A 15,636-nucleotide genomic window follows, 5' to 3' on the forward strand; every position below is an offset into this window, starting at 1 on the left:
TCAGAAATAACATTTTTTAAGAATTGGCTGATTTGACTACACTTGCTGCTGCTGCTAAGTCGCTTTAGTCGTGTCCAACTCTGTGCGACCCCATAGACGGCAGCCCATCAGGCTCCCCCATCCCTGGGACTCTCCAGGCAAGAGTACTGGAGTGGGGTGCCATTGCCTTCTCCAATGTATGAAAGTGAAAAGTGAAAGTGAAGTTGCTCAGTCGTATCCAACTCTTAGTGACCCCATGGACTGTAGCCTACCAGGCTCCTCTGTCCATGGATTTTCCAGGCAAGAGTACTGGAGTGGGGTGCCATTGCCTTCTCCATTTGACTACACTTAAGTATAAGTAAAATTCTTGATCTAAGGTTAAAAGCTATAATCTCCTTTATAATGTTATTTGTACTTTAGATTCATAATCTTCAGTTTTTTAAAAAATTTTAAGCTTAGCTTTAGATAATTTTATAGGCTTTTATGTCACTGTTAAAATTTCAACAACTGATAGATGAAATTATAATCTGTTGGATTGACAAAATATCTATTTAAATTTGAATGGTATATTGAGCCAGGTTTCTTAATTTTATGATCTTCATGTAGAAAGTATTGATAGATCCTTCCAAAACAGCCAAACTTATTTTCCTATTATTTTTGTTCTTAAGGTTTAATGCAGTCTTCCCATGGTGCAGTTGGTAAAGAACCCACCTGCCAATGCAGGAGACATGGTTTCAATCCCTGGGGTGGGAAGATCCCCTGGAGGAGGAAATGGCAACCCACTCCAGTATTCTTGCCTGGAGAATCCTATGGACAGAGGAGCCTGGCGGGCTACAGTCCACTGGGTCACAAAGAGTCAGTCACGACTGAGAACACCCCTCCTTCCTTGCTTCCTAATTGTATTCTCATTAATTTTTGTTGTTGTTGTTGTTAAAGCATTATACAGAGAGAATTACCCAGCTGGCCCAGAGTAAATATTTACACATGCTTAGGTGGAAGAGATTTTGCCATCACAGTAAGATCATGGAGCAACTTTATCCTTTTTACAAGGTAGGAAGCCCATGAACAGAATCAATGGGCTATTTTCTATAATGAAACAAAATGGTCATTAAGCTTGTCAGTGCTATTATTTATCTAGTCATCATGCCTGTGCATTATATCTCTAGACTTATTCATGCTACATAAACTATAAATGTGTACCCTTTGGCCAACATCTCCCCTTTTCCCCTAAACCCCAGCCCCTGGTTACCACTGTTCTATTCTCTGCTTCTCTGAGTTTGACATTTTTTTTTTAGATGCCACATAAAAGGGATACCACACAGTATTTGTCTTTTTCTCTGTCTGGCTTATTCCATTTAGCATAATGTCCTCCAGATTTATTCATGTTATTACAAATATTAGGATTCCCCTCCTCTTCATGGCTGAATAATATTCCATTATATGTATTTTTACCACATTTTCTTTATCCATTCATCCATCAACAGGCCCTTAGGTTTTCATATCTTGACTATTATGAATAATGCTGCAATGGAATGTTGAAATACAGATATCGCTTTAAAATACTGATTTTGTTTTCATTGATATATATACCCAAAAATGGGATTGCTGGATGACATGGTAGTTCTATTTTTTTTAATTTTTATGTTTAATTGGAGGATAATTGCTTTACAATATTGTGTTGGTTTCTGCATACAACAATAATCAGATATAAGTATACATATATCCCCTCCCTCGGGAGCCTCCCTCCCAGCCCCTCATCTCACTCCTCTAGGTCATCCCAGAGCACCAGACTGAGTTCCCTGTGTTATACAGCAACTTCCTACTGCTGCTAAGTCGCTTCAGTCGTGTCCGACTCTGTGCAACCCCATAGACACCAGCCCACCAGGCTCCCCCGTCCCTGGGATTCTCCAGTCAAGAACACTGGAGTGGGTTACCATTTCCTTCTCCAATGCATGGAAGTGAAAAGTGAAAGTGAAGTCGCTCAGTCGTGTCTGACTCTTAGCGATCCCCTGGACTGAGCCTACCAGGCTCCTCTGTCCATGGGATTTTCCAGGCAAGAGTACTGGAGTGGGTTGCCATTGCCTTCTCTGAACTTCCTAGTAGCTATCTGTTTTAAACATGGCAATGTATGTTTTAGTGCAAATCTCTCAATTCATCCCACCTTCTCCTTCCCCTACTATAGCCACAAATCCATTCTCTATGTTTTTGTGTTTATTCCTGCCCTGCAAATAGTTTTATCAGTACCATTTTTATAGATTCTGTATATAAATATATGCATTAATATATGATATTTGTTTTTCTCTTCCTGATTTAGTTCACACTGTATAATAGATTTTAAGTTTGTCCTCCTCAGTTAAACTGAGTCAAATTTGTTCCTGTTTTAATTGGCTGAGTAATATTCCGTTGCATATATATGTACTGCAACTTCTTTGTCCATTCATCTGTAGATGAACATCTAGGTTGCTTCCATGTCCTGGCTATCGTAAATAGTGCTACAATGAACATTGGGGTATATGTGTCTCTTTAAATTATGGTTTTCTCAGGATATATGCTGAGTAATGGGATTGCTGGGTCATATGGTAGTTTTATTCCTAGTTTTTAAAGGAATCTCCATACTTTTCTCCATAGTGGCTGCTATCAGCATGGTAATTCTATTTTTAATTTTTTGAGAAATTTCTATACTGTTTTCATATTATCACTAGATTACATCTCCACAAACAATATATCTTGTCGATGTTTTAAGTGGTGGTTAAAGATGGGAAAGGAACTAATGGATGCCCTTACTTGCCATTTCTCCATGTGGCAGAGGATAATGGTACTATTTTTAAGAATGAGATTTGAGGGTGGCTTTATAGTATAGAAAATTTATTTTTCTTCATGGGCTATAGCTAAAAAAATCTAAGAAGCCAATTCCAGTTACTAAATTTCCTTATGCACTGACTCTTTGCTAGGGTCAGTTTCCTTCAGAGTTGTGAGAATATGACTGGTTGCTGTCCTTATCAGTCAAATTCAAAATGTGAAAGAGTTTTAATATTACAAGAGCTTATTTGGCTCCCAAACAGTAATACACTATACTTGGAAGCAAATGACACAAAGAATAAGGCTTGCAAATCATCAGCTTCTGTCTTGGCATCTCTCTTAAACAGAAACAAGTTGTCTACATTATGCAGGAATACAATGATGCTCTTCAGAGAGCTGATCGATTGTCTGTTGCACGAGAAAACTTCCTTATGGGAAAAAAGAACACTCCTAACTTAGTGACACAGGAAGACCTGACTATTTACACAAATTGGTTAGTGTGTCACCTACACTCACTCAAGATTATTCACCGCTATGTGCAGGTATGTGAAACAGTTATATGGCGATGCACTGCCTTCCCAGGATGGTCAGGACATTGTTTTCTTCACACCTGTCACCTAATTTGGGGTTGTCAGTTTCTGTATTCCATCTGCCTTACAAACGACAGGAAAGTAATGGGTCACTAGCTTTTTTGTTTGAGACCTTTGAAAGTATTTTTCTTTTGGAACCTTGCTGTAATGAAATCACTCCATTTAGCTTTCCCAAAGATGTCTCTGTTACACTATTTTGTATTCACTCTATGATTTCTTGTTTTCAGCCTCTTGTTCTGGATTTATGCTCTCTAATGTAGATCCACTTTTTTTATTCAGTGACCTCTAGTGAGGGTCTAATTTATGCCAGGGACATATCCTGGCCCAATGGGAGTATATAATCTTTGCTGATGGTGAGGGACAGGGAGGCCTGGAGTGCTGCAACCCATGGGTTTGCAAAGAGTGGGACATGACTTGGTGACTGAACAGCAGCAACAAAATGTGAGTCACAGGATGATAGGAAAAAGGGCAAGTAAAGTCCTTAAATACAACTTAAAGTTGTATTTAAGTCAACTTAAATACAATGTGATGAGTATAATCACAAAGTAAAGAGAGTCACAGAGGAGAGGCCCTACTGCAAGATATAGGCGTCAGAATGGAGTGATGTGACCATATTCTGTTTTAGAAAGATTGCTGTTTTGCCACATAATTTTTTCCTACTCCACTACACCTCATCTTAGTGATACCACCGACCATGACTCCTGGCCATCATCCTGACATCATCCCTTCCCCAATCAGTCACTGTGGGGTCTACTTCTGAATCATCTCTCCCTTGTCACATGGCATAGTAATGATCTGCTCCTAAGTCCTGGTACCCCACTAAACTCTGAACTCTTTGAATTTGGTTCATGTCTTACTTATTTTTGTATCTCTAGCACCTCACATGATGCCCTGCTCATTATGGGTCATTGATCAAGGTAGGCCTGCCTGGATGACAACACAAGGTCCCTAGCTCCAGATTTAGCCCCTCATGATTGAGCAGATTACTGAGGCCCACCTCCACCTCTTTCCTCCTCTATCAAACCCAAGAGCTGCTCCTGAAACAAAGTCTGGAAGATTCTTTGAGAACTGAATTGACATGTAGCCCCTTGGTTGTCCCTTTCCGTAGGCTCTCCAGTATTTACCCATCTCCAAAGCTCTGAGTGTAGCTGTTGATGAAGTCCCCGAAGTTGGTCAGGAAAATGAAAAGTTTCCTGTTGATGACACTGACCCTGACATCCAGGGTTCTGCATCTCCAGACTCTATGAATACCAGTGTTTCAGGTAAGAAGTCTTCTTTCCCCTTAGGAAATGTGGAGAAAAGATTGTGATTTTTCATGTGTGCACCTGATCTTGCTTGAAATTTTTCTATGTACCAAAAAATTATATCTTAAAAAAAAAAATTGGCCATGCCATGCAGTCTATAGGATCTTAGTTCCCTGACCAGGGATCAAACCTGGGCCCTGGTGGTGAAAGCACCAAATCCTAACCACTGGACTGCCAGGGAATTCCCCAAAGTTTTATCTTCTTAATTAACAAGTGTTAATCTAATATTTTCTGGTGGAAAAAAACAACAAACACTTCTCTTAGAAATTATTATCTCCATCTTTATAGCTAGACAATTAAGAGGGGGGAAAAAGCAATAAACTTGAAGTTGGGAGTACTGGGCTCTAGGCCTATTCTGTTGTGGCCTCACTGTGAGCCTACATGTTTAAGTCATTTCATCTCCTTGGGCCTCAATTTACTCATCTCCAAAATAAACCTTTTAGATTAAGTGATCACTAAGGTCACCTTCATTTTTTTCCCCAGGATTGAAAACTTTTCATTTCTATTTTTTTTAAATACCAAAAACATTTTGTATTGGGGTATAGCCAATTAACAATGTTGTGATAGTGTCATGTGAACAGTGAAGAGACTTAGCCGTACATATACATGTATCCATTCTCCCCCCACCCCCCCTCCCATCCAGGCTGTCACATAACATTGAGCAGAGTCCCTTCATTTTTAGTTTTACATGATCTTTAAAGACTTCCCTTATCTGAATCAATTTAATAGTCTTCTTACCCTTACCTTATGTTACAGATGACTTAGAAATCTGATCAGGTTTTTACTCTGAGTGATGAATTTACCAGTTGCACCTGGAGAGGCAGCCAGCCCTGTTGTGGGGAATCAGAGAAGGTGTCTCAAATGGGAAGTCCAATCTGGGTGCTTAGAGATGTGTAAGAGTGAGCCAGGTGAAAGGAGGTGAGGGTTCTCAGCTTCTCCTGATTTGTTTGTTAACTTGGAATTCATATTCTTTGTCTACCCCAAAGGACTACAGGTAGTTCTGTTCTCACTAAGTCATTCCCCAAAGGGTCTGTTGGATTTCTCCTGCAGGCTACGAGAAGGGGGTGTCCTAACTACCTCCCCCAGAAAACCAGCACCAGGAGTTTGTCAGATAAGCCTGGCTGAGTGTGTGCAGTCTACAAACTGTGGCAGAGAAGGCTGGGCATGGAGCAGAACGGCCCTCACCATCCATGCAAGAGGCCCTGACTTCAGTTTTTTCAAAGGACTCTCCTTTTTCCCTCTGAGACTGGTATTCATTGATGTTAATGCTCTTGATTTTGGATATTTTCAGGGCCAATGAGAACAGAAACTGCTTTCGTTCTGCCCCAACACACAACAGAAACAGAAGAACTGAAACCTCAGCTGAGGCTTCTGCTCTCGCATTTCAGTATCTCATATGACGTGGAAGAGCTGAGCGATGCGTCTAAGGAGACAGAACTTTTTGCCTTGGTACTTTATGGATTCTTTCTTAATGCAAATATAGGTGTTCATGAAAGAAAATACTAGTATCTGCCATGAAGTTGGATATTCACACTGCCGCAATTGTTTCTAGAGTGATAAAATATAATAGTAACAGGTGAGATTTAGACTAGCAGTTGAACTTTCTCTCTGTTAGAATTTTGAAACCCTTGAATATCCAACCCAGAGGGATTGTAGGATTATTTTTTCTGCAGAATTTAAAGAAAATGGTAGGTTGTAGTCCATAATAGATGATGTAAACCTAGCCAAGATTTGACATTTTTTTAGTATGGAGTTGTCTAGTGTCTAAAGCCCTTTGATTCTCAGAAAGTGTACCAATAGCTCTTCAGTTGGCAAAATGCTTTATATTCAGTACAGTGTATATTGTGTAGTGATTTTTAAAGTTAAGCAGTCATAGTCTGCTATCTCATGGTGTTGCACCTCCTTGAATAAAAAAATCGTGTTATCAAAAGCCATGTTAGAACTTGTTTCAAAGGAAAAAAAATAGGATTATACATAGAGAACCTCAAATTTACAATAATAAACTTTTTAGCCAGAGTTTCAACAAAAGATATTTTTCTAGATCTGGGTGTATAATATTCGTAAATATATGTATTTGCTAGGTAAAAATAATAAGTTGATTAATCCAAAAAGGCAAAGATCAAATCTGTATGTTTTTGAACACCCTTTGTGTAAGAAGGAACCACTTACTTACTTGCTTACTATATCACCATTTACTTTTACCTTGAAGTTTCACATCCATGTGTATTTGTTCCAGCATTATTTTACTGGGATTATTTCTTTTATTATGTAACATGGACTCTTAAAGCTCACTGGAACCAGTTGTATCACATGTCCTCTGGTTTCTTTGAAGGTGGTGATGTTTAGCTTTTGTCTTTCTTTTCATATCAGTAGCAGCACTGTCTCCAGTAGAGAGTGCTTCTATGGGAGTATCCTCACCCTCATTCATTATCAGCAAGTATTATGATAGACCCAAACCAGAATCAGAACAAGACAGTGTTAAAAAGAGTCCAAATAAATAAAGATAGGTTATGGCACAGGAGACTATCATCAGTGATAACAAAAGAACTTGAGGCTGCAGAACTCTCCCACAGAGCAGCCTTCTCCCCAAAGAACAGCTTGTCTTCACATAGAGAGAGTTTCCACTTTTGATTTTCTTGTAACAGTATTATGTGCAGTGCTAATTGTACTCCCAAGATAATCACATTACAACACATTTTTTTGTGTAGGACAAATTTCTATAAACAGGAGGAGTGTTTATTTTGGTTTTCCAAAGCCCTAGAGCAGGGTCAGCAAACTACAGCCCGCAGCCCACCTCCTAGTGTTTGTTAAAGCTAAGTGTTATTGGAATACAGCCATGCCCTTTCATTTATGTACTGTCTGTGGCTGCTTTCACACTGTAACTGCAGCATTGAGTAGTTGTAACAGAGACCATGTGGTTTGCAAAGTCTAAAATATTTACCATCTGGCCCTTTAAGAAAAAGTTTGCCACTCTAGCTTAGACTGGCACCATCTCATTGAACTTTGTGCACTGATGGGTATGATCTGTGTCTGTCTAATGTGGTAACCACTAGTCAGTCACATGTGACTGTGAAACATTGGGTAGTGTAAAGGAGGAACTAAATTTTAAATTTTATCTAATTTTTATACATTTGCGTTTAAATGTTAAATTGCCACATATGGCTAGGAGCAATAGTATTGAATAGCACAGCCTGGAAAGTACCAGCATTAACTGAAAGACTCTTTAGTTCTGTGTCTCACTGAACTTACTCATTCCGGAAACTTTTTTCAGGCCCTAGTGTGTGTCAGGTTCTCTCTCTTTCTCTGTAATTAAATATACATAAGACTTACCATTTTAACCATTTCTAAGTGTACAGCTAAGTGGTAGTAAGAGCATTCACATTGTTTTGCAGCCATCACCATGGGGTAGATTCTTGAGACTCCCTGCACAAGCCCTCCTTGCACTGAGGAAGTCGTGACGCAGGTGGCCGGTGCACTGATGAAGGCAGTTGCACAGGGAGGCTGGGTCTGCCCGAGAAGGGAGCACGCAGTGTCTGCATCTTAGCAGTAGGCAGTTATATCATAGAAAGCCTCAGTCTGGAACTGAGATGCGAGGTGTGTGATTGATGTACCGTAAGGAGTTTTAACAGGTTCCAGCATCTGGACTCTTCTCTCTAGCAAAATCCTGGTCAGGCTTCTGGGAGCAGGATTTATCTAACCCTTAAATTTTCTCATTTACCAGGTGGTCAGGAAAAGGGAATGTATTCCCAAAGAAAGACAGTCTACTGCCCGTTGAGGGTCCATTTAAATATATATATAAATAAATATATTACATTATTTCCAATCTTAGGAGCAGGTATTCAGAACAAGTAACACACACATGGTTATAGTAATAGGCTGACTGAAAGCATGTGCCCCTCAGGTGTTTACATTTAAGTCCTATCACTGTCACAGAATCGTGTTGTATAAAATAGTTTGACTCCAAGACTCTTTCAGAGGCAGTCAGTACCTGTTCTTGAAATTGCCTCCAGCCTGAGACTATTTTTCGCCCCTGGGCTTCTCTTTTCTCCATCCTGTTTAGGTTTCCCAAAAATTTCAAAGCATCTTCATGGAGCAACAGAGAATGCAAACGTTTCCAGACTATAATGCTGGGATAGCTAAAGTGGAAAATTTGAATTTGGCAGGACCTCGTAGGGCCTTGAAAAAGAGAGCCAACTGGACTTCCTTTATAAAGGTAAGGAGCACTGTGGTGACGGTCACTTGTAAATGATGTCAGCCATGTCACAGAGTGTTCTCCAAGGAGGCCCGACGACCTGGCAGCATCAGGTCTGTCAGATGCCTGCTATCCCCTCTCCTCAATGCCCTCAGCAAACTGTGCCCTGGGAGCAAGGGTAGGTGCCTGCCTGACTTAGGAGAGGCGGCTTAGAAAACCTGGGCTCGTGTACCACCATCCCCCAGCTCCTTCCTGCCTTGAGTCTGTTGAAGTTAGCGAGGCTGATCTACCTTTTCTGGAACTTCTCGCATATTCTTTTGCCCATCTCTAACTCCAGTACTTTGGCCACCTCATGCGAAGAGTTGACTCCTTGGAAAAGACTCTGATGCTGGGAGGGATTGGGGGCAGGAGGAGAAGGGGACGACAGAGGATGAGATGGCTGGATGGCATCACTGACTCGATGGACGTGAGTCTCAGTGAACTCCGGGAGGTGGTGATGGACAGGGAGGCCTGGCATGCTGTGATTCATGGGGTCGCAAAGAGTCGGACACGACTGAGCGACTGATCTGATCTGATCTGATCCGATTGAGTCAGAACTCCTTTCTTGTTGTTAGTGACCTGGGCCACTTGGCAAGAATAAAGAACATTCAAAGTTATACTTGAATTGTGTAAATCCAGTTTTTTAGTCCAGAACTGTTTACTGACTGCATTCTGTGTGTCATACATGGCCCTTGGTGCTGGAGAGACACAATTCACAATTATTCAAAAGTGAGTAGGTTAAATGAGTTGATTTGAGATAGTGGTAAATACAGTTGATTCTCATTGTTTGAGGGGAGTCATGTTCTGTAAACTTGCCACAAATACTGAATTAACAAATCCTAAACCACTGCTCATAGGGGAAATAAAAGGTTAGGTTCATCAATTGATCTATACATAACTAGTTTTATATGTGTTTCTATTTGAAGAGACTTTATTCAATATATGTTGTTGATTCATTAACATCAAACTCATGGCCAATAGCACTATAACTCATACCTGAATGAAGCTTTTTGAACACTTGTCCTTCTACAAGACACATCACAGCCTTCCTATACTTAGGAACACTAGACAGCTCTTCAGCCCCCTGTTGGAGGCCATTTTAAATAGTGAAATTACTAATGAAAAGCACAAAAAGTATGAAAACCTGGCAGTAATTAGGCCATAAAAAGAACATTTGTTTATAGTACACACTCAAGTAAGTAGTAAATAGGTGAATGTCACCTTGTTTGTCCTCAGCTGGGAATGTGGGGTTGGGTGACTTGAACTTTTCAACCATCCTGTGCATGTCCATGAATGTCCAGGAAAGTTCTGTATTGATTTGGGGATGACAAAGAAGTTTCAGTGAGTAGGCAAATCCAAAAATACAAAATCCATGAATAATGAGGATCAGCTGTGTCATGAAGGAACCATCTTATGTGATAAAGATGGATGGAAGGAAAGCAGAGAAATCACAGGTTATTCCTAAATCTGGGGCTTGAGCAAATAGGCGGTTGGTGTAAGGAAAGCCGGACTTTCTGTTTTAGATTATTATACTTGCTATTCAAGTATAAATATCAAGGAGATAGTTGGATATAACAGGCTGGAGTTTAGAGTCAGATCTGAATTTTAAAGTTATGAGTACATTGAAGTACTCAAGAACTAATTTTTGAAATACAGCTTGCTAACATGAAAGGTGAAGTTTTACATGTGGAGCCACAAGGAGATTTTGTGGGCAAACTTCTCTTGCCCCATAAAGTTAGTGCAGTGCCCAACACTGATGGATTTAGGGTCCCTTCTGCCAGCAAATGGTGCCGTGTCATTCTAGATGGAGCTACTGCGTCTCAGGCCAGGTACCAATAGGAACTGCTGTTGCCCTCTCCCTCCACAGACCTGAGAATCCACACAGACCCTTGCCAAGACTTTACATGCTCTAGAAAACTACCACTGAGGCCAGATCCCATTTCAGAAAGTCCTTGTTTCTCTTTATTTGCAACTTTTATTGAGAACCATTCTGTTATATTTAAGTTTGTGTGTATGTGTTTGTCCACTAGATTAAGCCAAAATGTGATCCTTGGCAAAAGAAGCTTTTGACCAAACTAAAAGAACGGAGAAGAATAGATGTATTAATGCAACTCCAAGCAAAGTTTTTGAAGGTAAAAAAGTAACCATGTTTCCTTGTAGATAAAATTCTGTTCTCAGAAAATTGAACTCTTTCCACTTTTAAAAAATGTTAGCCATGGATTCACTGCTGCTGCTGCTGCTAAGTTGCTTCCCGTGTGTCTGACTCTGTGCGACCCCACAGACGGCAGCCCACCAGGCTCCCTCGTCCCTGGGATTCTCCAGGCAAGAACGCTGGAGTGGGTTGCCATTTCCTTCTCCAATGGATTCACTATGAAGGCTTTATTTGGAATTGTTTAATCTAATTGCCAGATTTTATATCCTGTTAGCTTTCATTAGTGACAGTTGTCAGAAGAGTTGGCTTTAACACTAGTTAAAGAGGGGTGTGATATTAAAGAGATATCACACCAATATCTCTGTGTGATATTGCTCTAGTCACATAACCTCTTTCAGTTTTCGTTTCCTCATTTGTGAAACCAAACTAGTGGACTAAACATTGAACTATCTTACTTTTACTATGGTAAAAAAAATAAACGCATAGCATAAAATGTATCATCTGACCCATTTTTAAGTGTATGATTCATCAGTGTTCAGTATATTCACAGTGTTGTGAAATAGATCTCCAGAACTTTTTCATCTTGTAAAAATGAAACTTTCTGCCTACTAAACAACGCCCTATTTCCTCTTCCTCCCAGCCCCAAGAAACCACCATTCTACTTTCTGTTTCTGAATTAGACTACTCTTAGATACTTCATATAAATAGGATATACAGTATTTGTCTTTTTGTGCTGGCTTCGTTTCACTTACTAGAATGTCCTCAAGTTCATCCATGTTGTACCATGTGACCAGATTTCATTCCTTCTTGTTTTTCATGAAAATTTATATCTGCTTTATTCACAATAACCAAAAACTACAAACAACCTGGATGTCCTTTCAGTTCAGTTCCGTTCAGTCGTTCACTCGTGTCCGACTCTTTGCCACCCCATGAATCGCAGCACGCCAGGCCTCCCTGTCCATCACCAACTCCTGGAATTCAGTCAAACTCACATCCATCAAGTCGGTGATGCCATCCAGGCATCTCATCCTCTGTCATCCCATTCACCTCCTGCCCCCAATCCCTCCCAGCATCAGAGTCTTTTCCAATGAGTCACCTCTTCGCATGAGGTGGCCAAAGTACTGGAGTTTCAGCTTTAGCATCATTCCTTCCAAAGAACACCCAGGACTCATCTCCTTCAGAATGGACTGGTTGGATCTCCTTGCAGTCCAAGGGACTCTCAGGAGTCTTCTCCAACACCACAGTTCAAAAGCATCAATTCTTCGGTGCTCAGCTTTCTTCACAGTCCAACTCTCACATCCATACATGACCACTGGAAAAACCATAGCCTTGACTAGATGGACCTTTGTTGGCAAAATAATGTCTCTGCTTTTCAATATGCTATCTAGGTTGGTCATAACTTTCCTTCCAAGGAGTAAGTGTCTTTTAATTTCATGGCTGCAATCACCATCTGCAGTGACTTTGGAGCCCCAAAAAACAAAGTCTGACAGTTTTCACTGTTTATCCATTTATTTCCCATGAAGTGATGGGACCAGATGCCATGATCTTCATTTTCTGAATGTTGAGCTTTAAGCCAACTTTTTCACTCTCCTCTTTCACTTTCATCAAGAGGCTTTTTAGGTCCTCTTCACTTTCTGCCATAAGGGTGGTATCATCTGCATATCTGAGGTTATTGATATTTCTCCCGGCAATCTTGATTTCAGCTTGTGCTTCTTCCAGCCCAGCATTTCTCATAATATACTCTGCATGTAAGTTAAACAAGCAGGGTGACAATATACAGCCTTGACAAACTCCTTTTCCTATTTGGAACCAGTCTGTTGTTCCATGTCCAGTTCTAACTGTGGCTTCCTGACCTGCATATAGGTTTCTCAAGAGGCCAGTCAGGTGGTCTGGTATTCCCATTTCTTTCAGAATTTTCCACAGTTTATTGTGATCCACATAGTCAAAGCTTTGGCATAGTCAGTAAAGCAGAAGTAGATGTTTTTCTGGAACTCTCTTGTTTTTTTGATGATCCAGTGGATGTTGGCAATTTGATCTCTGGTTCCTCTACCTTTTCTAAATCCAGCTTGAACATCTGGAAGTTCATGGTTCATGTACTGTTGAAGCCTGGCTTGGAGAATTTTGAGTGTTACTTTCCTAGCATGTGAGATGAGTGCAATTGTGCGCTAGGTTGAATATTCTTTACATTGTCTTTCTTTGGGATTAGAATGAAAATTGACCTTTTCCAGTCCTGTGGCCACTGCTGAGTTTTCCAAATTTGCTGGCATATTGAGTGCAGCACTTTAAAGCATCCTCTTTCAGGATTTGAAATAGCTCAACTGGAATTCCATCACCTCCACCAGCTTTGTTTTTAGTGATGCTTCCTAAGGCCCACTTGACTTCACATTACAGGATGTTTGGCTCTAGGTGAGTGATCACACCATCATGGTTATCTGGGTCATGAAGATCTTTTTTGTATAGTTCTTCTGTGTATTCTTGCCACATTTTCTTAATATCTTCTGCTTTTGTTAGGAATTGAACTGGAGTCTCCTGCATTGCAGTTAATCTTTATTAACTGAGCTATCAGGGAAGCCCTGCAAACTCTTAAAACGACAGAATTATAGAAATGGAGAACAGATTCATGGATTCTGGGGGTTAATAAGAGAATGGCGGGGAAGGAGATGAAGTATAATTATAGATGGGTAATATGAAGGATCCTTATGATGAATCTGTACTGTATACTGTGTATTGTAGATTGTGACAGTCAATATACAAGCCAGTATCTAGCTTGTGATATTGTACTATAATTTTGCAAGAAATTACATTGGCGAAAATGAAGTGAGTGTTACGCAGCATCCTTTTATATTATTTTTTCCTTCTCTTCCCTCAAATTGTGGTAAAATTATACATAACCTGAAATTTGCCATTTAACCATTTTTCAGTGTACAGTTTGGTTGTATTAAGTAAGTTCATAAAGTTATACAGCCATCACCAACATCCATCTCCAGAACTCTTTTCATCTGGCAGACTGAAACTCTTTACCCATTAAATACTTACTCCTTGTTCCTCTCTGCCTCTAAATTCTAGTAACCACCATTCTGCTTTCTGTTTCTGTGAGTTTGACTACTCCAGGCACCACATATTATGGAATCATACAGGATTTGTCTTTTTGTGACCGCTTATTTTACCCTCCATAATATCCTCAAGGTTCATTTGCAGAATTTGTTAGAATTTCCTTCCTTTTTGAGGTTGAATATTTCTTTGTATGTATCCACTACATTTTGTCTATTCATTTGTTGTTGAACATTTTGGTTGCTTTTACTTCATGGCTATTGTGAACAAGACTACTGTTAACATGGATATGAAAATAACTCTTTGAAATCCTGCTTTCAGTTCTTTTGTATATTTACCCAGATGTAGAATTTCTGGACCATAATATAATTCTCTTTTTAACTCTTTTTGAGGAAGCGCCATAGTATTTTCCATGGTAGTTGCAGCATTTTACAACCTCACCAATAGTGCTGAAGGGTTCTGTTTCTCCATATCCTCATTAACACTTGTTATTTTCTTTCTTTTTTTTAATATTAGTCATCTTAGTAGATATGAAGTGATGTTTCAATGTGATTTTTTTTCCTTTTTGAATTTCTTTGCTGCTGCTGCTGCTAAGTCGCTTCAGTCGTGTCCGACTCTGTGCGACCCCATAGACGGCAGCCCACGAGGTTCCCCCGTCCCTGGGATTCTCCAGGCAAGAACACTGGAGTGGGTTGCCATTTCCTTCTCCAGTGCAGGAAAGTGAAAAGTGAAAGTGAAGTCACTCAGTCGTGTCTGACTCTTAGCAACCCCATGGACTGCAGCCTACCAGGCTCCTCCGTCCATGGGATTTTCCAGGCAAGAGTTTGAATTTCTCTAATGATTAGTAATTTTGAGCACTTTTTCATATGATTTTTGGCCATTTTTATATCATATTTGGAGAAATTCCTTTGAAGTTCTTTCTTTTTCCTTGAAGTTCTTTGCCTATTTTTGATTGAGTTATTTGATTTTTTTATGGTTGAATTGTAGGAGCTTTCCTTATATATTCTGGACATTACCCCCTTATCATATACATTATTTGCAAATTATTCTCTCATTATTTAAGTTGCTTTTTCACTCTGTTAATTTTTTCCTTTGATACACAGAATTGTTTAAGTTTGATTGAGTCACATTCATCTATTTTTTTTTTTTTGCCTGTTCATTTTGTGTCATATCCAAGAAATCATTGCCAAGTTCAATATCATGAAAATTTCCCCATTTTCTATTAAGACTTTTATAGTTTTAGGTCTTACATTTAGATTTTTAATCCATTTTGAGTTAACTTTTATATATGGTATAAGGATCCAACTTTATTATATTGTATGTGAATATCCATTTTTTTCCCCAGCACCATTTGTTGAAGAGACTGTCCCTTTTCTTTTTTTCTTAATTTATTTATTTTTAGTTGAAGGATAATTACAGTATTGTGTTGGTTTCTGCCATACATCAACATGGATCAATCATAGTTATACATATGTTCCTTGTTCCTTCTCTTTTGCATGGTGTTGGCACCTTTACTAAGATCATTTGGTT

At 39.6% G+C, this 15,636-nt stretch overlaps 1 protein-coding gene across 2 annotated transcripts in view; it reads left to right on the plus strand.

Annotated features, from left to right (window-relative positions):
• Positions 1-15,636, plus strand: part of LOC123327728 (putative uncharacterized protein C6orf183) — a 61,998-nt gene that overhangs the window by 33,599 nt on the left and 12,763 nt on the right. For both annotated transcript variants that reach the window (XM_044924381.2, XM_044924382.2), the window contains exons 5-10: positions 916-1,029; positions 3,126-3,320; positions 4,477-4,630; positions 5,964-6,121; positions 8,733-8,885; positions 10,934-11,035. In XM_044924381.2, coding sequence (XP_044780316.2) covers positions 916-1,029; positions 3,126-3,320; positions 4,477-4,630; positions 5,964-6,121; positions 8,733-8,885; positions 10,934-11,035 — 876 coding nt within the window. The remainder of the gene's footprint in view (positions 1-915; positions 1,030-3,125; positions 3,321-4,476; positions 4,631-5,963; positions 6,122-8,732; positions 8,886-10,933; positions 11,036-15,636) is intronic.

Source organism: Bubalus bubalis, chromosome 10 (genome assembly GCF_019923935.1).
Source record: "Bubalus bubalis isolate 160015118507 breed Murrah chromosome 10, NDDB_SH_1, whole genome shotgun sequence".
NCBI classification, from domain to species: Eukaryota; Metazoa; Chordata; class Mammalia; order Artiodactyla; family Bovidae; genus Bubalus; species Bubalus bubalis.